The 6000-nt window shown below is 41.4% G+C and overlaps 1 protein-coding gene across 1 annotated transcript in view; it reads left to right on the forward strand.

Moving 5' to 3' along the window:
* The window catches only part of SUSD5 (sushi domain containing 5), a 38985-nt gene extending 34741 nt beyond the window's left edge, over positions 1 to 4244 (forward strand). Inside the window, exon 5 of the mRNA XM_054274289.1 lies at positions 2965 to 4244. Within this exon, the coding sequence (XP_054130264.1) occupies positions 2965 to 4244 (1280 nt within the window). The remainder of the gene's footprint in view (positions 1 to 2964) is intronic.
* Positions 4245 to 6000: the final 1756 nt, after the last annotated feature.

Here is a 6000-nt window from a genome sequence, read left to right on the forward strand (position 1 = left end):
GCTCCAATCTCGGGATCTCTTTAGACTACAATGGGCTTTTTCTTCCCCCAGCTCTGCATTAAGAAAACACCAGTTCATTTCTCTACAGGCAGGATCATGCTCAAAGGCAGCATGTTTGATGGAGACTCCCTTGATGGCTCAACAAACCTTTAATATGTTCTGATAGACTGAGGATTTGCACTTTCTTAGAAGCACATGCTTTTTCCTGATGTGCCTCCATAGGACCTTCTCCTAGAGGGCTGAAACCACAAGGCAGGAGAAACACTGAAGGAAAACAGCTTCAAAATCTCTAAAAAGCCTGTTACAACAGTTGTTAAGCATTCATCAATGATCCACTCACACATACTGGTCAATGAGATGAATACTAGCTGCCCATTCACACTGCTAACTAAAAAATAGGTCTGGAGGAAACAACACAAGCATGTGGATGTAATTTGTGTGTGCAGATGTGTGTGCCCGCTCACCACCACATAAAAATTACTGTTTGAACCTCAGCTGGATTATTGTAGTGTGGAAAGTGGATGAGTGGCAAAAATAGAGGTTATAAGAGACACAGAGGTGAGGACAGACTGTTGTGATGATTCAATTACAAAAATAAAACAATGACCATAACGGTTGGTAAATGGTGACCTCTCCCATTGTGATGTTCCAATTCATGTACATGCCACAGACACCTATAGGCTCTCCTCAGACACACTGAACTTTAGTGAAGCAGGCATGCCAGGTATCAGCTTCTAGCAGGAGTCTGGATTATTAAAGGATGTAATAGTTTGAGGCATCATTTCCAAGCAAAGAGAATGCCAGCCAGGCAGAAAAACTCTAAAGTGAAAGCAAGAGAAGGGGCAAAGTGAGGCTAATGTTTAACAGTCAGTAGAAGTGCTGCATTGTGATGGATAGTGCCATACAGAGCTTCATGAATATGTTGCTAAAGTGCCCTGGTATTCAGAATTATCCTCCATACATTTGCAAGTCTGAAATACTATTGGAAAATATTTCAGGATTAATTAGAAAAGTGAGAGGCCTACCAGGAAGATTTCCACTCTAAGAGTTTTATTCCCCTGTCTGTTAAATCATCCTTGAACGAGACAGAAGTTTTTTCCTGCTTTGGAGAGGATGGGGAGGATCTAGAGGATTACACAGGCAGATGAGAACACTGGACCAGGAGGGAGAGAGGTCTGTTGTTGGCACTTGCTGTGAGATGAGAGGACCTGCTAAGAACATCCAGCAGGATAGCTTTCACAGAGGCATTAACTCTCTGCAGGCTTTTTGGGACACACATTTGGATTTCCTTAGCATAACTGCCTTGGTTTCTGGTAGACCCAGATGATATTCCAAAGAAAATACCTTTTGCTAATGCTCATTCTGTTTTGGCACCTGGCTTAAGCTGTTTTGGCAAGAAAGCGAGCTGGTGTGAGCTGTATCACTGCTAGGTGGTTTTGGTCAGACTGGTTTGACAATATTTCTAATCTTTCTGAAGAGCAGACCAAATATGGCTCTGCCAGAAGCCTGGGAAGCAGTCTCCAAGGAGAATGTGACTCAGGCGGAAATTGAGGTGGGCCCCAGATGAAAATGTAATTCAAAATCCAGTGACTGTAAAAAGGCAAAAGAAGATAAGGGTTTGCAAATGCAGTGATCTGTAAAACAGGTTCTCCCATTAATGTCTTGTTTCCCATGTCATGCCAGGTCTATTGCTTCTCTGTCCTTATAAAAGACTAAACACCCTCTTAAAAAGAAAAATTCTCACCATGATTTAGTTTATTTTCCATATCCCAAAGCACTATTTTTTATGACTTTTAATGCCAGCATAAATCTCAGAAATTACATCAACTTTCTATGGAGTAAAATTTGTGTGAACTGAAAATAAACCACCCTGTCTAGTTTGGAAATTTTTTCATTGAGCTAAGCCTTTAGAATAGTGGAAGAAATATTAAGTACAATGCACTATTCCATTCAAATTCAAACATTTAGCTTTGTGCTTTGAGTCAAGTCTATTTTGCTATCAGTGGTAGGTCTGTTGAGTATTTCTAAATCAAACTCAAGCTTTGTAATGAATCTACCTCACTGCTGCACTCAGTTTTTTTACCAGTTTTGTTCTGTGCTCGTTTTTTTCTCTTTTCTCAGTGGCAACATTTAATTCCCTAAAATTGGAAGCCTGAGAGTTGATTACTGACAGACAGGATTATCATGTTAACTAGGTGTTAGGCTTTAAGTGTTTGAGACAGAGATTTCCAGCCTTGCAGGGTGCATCTTGCTTTCTTCAGATGAAAACAAGTAGAACTCAGTGTCAGCCTTGGGGGTGGAGTCTGCCTCAGCCAGCTCTGAAGAGCTCTTAAGAAATAAGAAATCCTGTTCTGGCTCCAGGCATTGTACCACAGTAACACCAAGGTGCTTGAAGAAAAGCAGGATACTGATAAGAACGTGCCTTGATATCTTGAGCATAAGATACTGAACATAATTCTTTAAAATCATCTAGGTCAAAAGGGATTAAGTTGCTGTAAAACTTCTAGCTTTGTCTGGGGTATTTTTTTTATTACCAATTAGTAACAGACTAATTTTTTTGCTATATCTTTCTCTCCACGCACATTTCTTGCTTGAATATGATGAAATTTTTTCCTCAAATCCTGCAAAGAGTCACACTAGGGAAAGAAAAAGTTTGAGAAAACAATAAACAAAGGAAGTCCTCTAACTGCAGACGGTGAGATATTTATATTAATTTTTAAATCTGGAAAGGTAAGACATTAGCAGTTAGCATTGACACCTATTGTGATTTTTTTAAACAAAACCCTTGAAGTTGACAATCAGCTCAAGGACCATGCCCTTTTCAAATAAACACAGAATGAAAAATACTGCCTAGAAGACACTTCACATTGCACATCTCTTCTTGGATTCTTGTAATAAATGAGCTCAGTGCTTTGACAGAGAATGAAATGTTGGCTTATGAGGGTTTTTTTTTAATTTTTCTAGATGAAACCGAGGCACACATTGACTATGAAGATAACTTTCCCGATGACAGATCAATACCTGTTGCTGAGAATGACCATGGCAATGGCAAAGAGGAAATTGAGCAGGAGCAAATACAGCTTTCCTTCAGTAAAACTTCAGAGGAAGGAAGAACTGGGAGTACCAACGGGGTTACTCAGCACACAGACATTGCTGAAAAGGGAAGCAGGGCACCAACTGAGTCCCCTGTGTCACTCCTTAGCCAAAAAAACTTATTTTGGTTTCCATCAGAAACTTTCAGTGAGCCCGAACCGGAGAAAGAGACAGATGATTCCACTAAAGCACAGTTTTCTGAAGGTGATAACCACATTGGTGTGAAGACAGTCTATGATGAACCTGGTGCCAAAATGTTTTATGACAGTGAGGATTTCCCCATTGGACCCATTCTTACCACAAATGATACAAAGACAGCGATGGGTGCGGTTGCCATCACTGACGAGTCGTGGTTGGATGGATACCCAGTAACACAAGAGGTGGTGGAGGATGATGAAGAGGGTGATAAAGTCGATGGTTCCATGGGAACAGAAGATGACATCATCCTCACAACTGACCAGCCAAATCACGTGGAAGTAAGAAAATCGGGAAATGGCAGCCCAGCTCCAGAGGAAGGTCTAACAGAGATTGTGGCAGCAACAACAGCAGCAGGTGATGAAGGGGCTGAAGAGACAGCGGTGCCCCCTACATCAGTGAGTGGTCTGGAGAGCTTCAGTGTCAGCAGGGGTTATGATGATGCTGTGTGGGAACATCCAGCAACATCTCTGGAAACTGTGACTCAGGAGCCCACTACAACGATGCTGTTTGACACCAGCAGCTTAACAACATCCATGTCAGAGACCTCTGTGACTGTCAGCCTCTTCGATCACACTCCATACGCAGAACCAAGAGACACAACCACCTACCCAGGACAAGTAGCAACCACTGCACCAGCTCCAGACATCATCACTGACACAGCTACCCAGGACTTAGCTGAGCAAGAAAATCTCACCCAGGGCCTTGGAGAAAAGCCTGGCCCCACTTCTGAGCCATGTGAGGGAGAGGATTGTCCCAAGTCCACTAAAGGTGCTATCATAGCAGTAATAGTGATTCTTCTCTGCTTGTTACTGGTTGCAGCTGTTCTGGCAGTGTGGTTTTTCAAAAAAAGGCAGCAGAAAAATTCTGTTTATAAACTAAATGGAAGGTGTCAGCCCAGACATCACTGTTACCACCACTACCACCACCAGCATATCGAAATGCAGAAAGTCTAACCAGGGGCCTTTTGGCAGAGATCAGAAGGAAAAACGTACTGATGCTAGAAGAATCACTTGACTCATGGATGCTAAAATCCAGCAGTGCAGAAAGCAGAAGAAAAAAAGGAATGCTAGAAGAACATAGGAGACAGAAAAGATTTCATCCTTTTGAAATTGCAGTCTAGCATATTCAACTTTTCAGAGCTAAAGAATCTGTACATTTTTATCACAAAGGTCTTTTGGAGACACCAGCAGGACACAGTGTGCTCAGTAGCACACCTTCAATTTGTTCCGCTTTTACGTTTTGCTCCTATTAATAATAAATTAATTGATTAATTTCTGTGTTACCTGGGTATAATGTAATGGTAGGGCTGGTCAGGCCTCTGGTCTGTTCTCAGTGGAAGAGGAAAAGAAGGAGAGAAGAAAGGAAAAAGGATTCTTTGGAGCAACCACACACTTGGTGTTTGTTCCTTTTTTAGAACCTGCCCAAGCTGGTCAGGATAAACCACCATAACAAATTATTACCTGATGTGTCTTAAAAAGAAAAACTATTTGCTGCCAGACTTTAATGGATAGTATTGCAATGATTACTAAGGTCATTTTCTTCAATGTTGTGAATTTAGCAAGCCACAAATGTTGGATCATTATGCTACTTTTCTGGAAGGTGTTCTTTTAGCTTTAGTGAAGAAATGCCATTTTTATAACTAATCTTCCTGTAGAAATGATGATGTTTCCCTGGAATTCAGAGAATACTGTAAGTGCCATTCTTCCTTGAGCATGAGCAGGAGAGGAGTCAGAGCACCTTGGAATGCAGGTGTTATGATGAGTAGCCTCTCATCACAGAGCCAAACACTGATAAAGCACTTTCCAGGGGAACCCTGTATAAAATCGGCTGCTTTCTGAACATAATGTTGACTGACCAAGATACTGAACTTTAATTCACAGCCAGTAGTATCTCTGGCAGCTGAAGCCATGTGTAATACTTGTGGAAGGACTGATTTTTCACCATTCTGCTCTTGCATTGGCTGGAGGGGTGGACATTGGCTCTGGGAGATGGGCAGCCCCTTTGCCATATTTCTTATTGTGGTTTGAAAGATAAAGCAGACCTGGGAAAGAAATAAATTACATCTGGTTGATAAAATGCATTCAGCTTTTAGAGTGGATGTTGGTACAAAAGCACTGAGGCTTTTCCAACAGCACATTCCATTTCCAACAGTTCTGAAAATGAACAGGAAGAGAGGGGAACATGTTTTGTAGAATCCCTTAGCATAGTTCATGTGAGTTTAGTATGAGGTCCTCCTTACATTCTGAATGAACAAGAGGAAATCCGGCAACTGTGAATAATCTGCAGGTCAGAAATAAATTCATCTGCCATTCAGCCTTAGCCTAAGAGTAAGAAAAGGTGCATGGGTGGAGTTCATTCCATGCTCTGGCTTGAGTTGCAGTGGTAATCACCTCTAACTCCATGGAAGGTAGGCTTTATGAAATGGAGTGCAGAATTGGGCCCATCTTACATGCAGACATCCATCTCAGGGCTGGTAAGCAAAACAAAGCATTTTTGGACAATGGCTATGGGTTATCTTGGAGAGTCTGGCCTCAGAGGGGTAAGAGTTGAATCTTGTTGCCTGGCAAGAGCCGCAGTAAATAAAAATGACAGAAACTGTACAGATTTGTAAATATGTCTCTGACATATGCATGACTTTATGCTTTTAATGCATTCAACACTATGAAATGACTCAAAATTTCTGTTGTAAACTATTTTTTTAAAGCAGTT

This window comes from Melozone crissalis, unplaced genomic scaffold (genome assembly GCF_028551555.1).
Source record: "Melozone crissalis strain CALT ecotype California unplaced genomic scaffold, PUWL_Pcris_2 ptg000016l_1, whole genome shotgun sequence".
Lineage (NCBI taxonomy): Eukaryota > Metazoa > Chordata > Aves > Passeriformes > Passerellidae > Melozone > Melozone crissalis.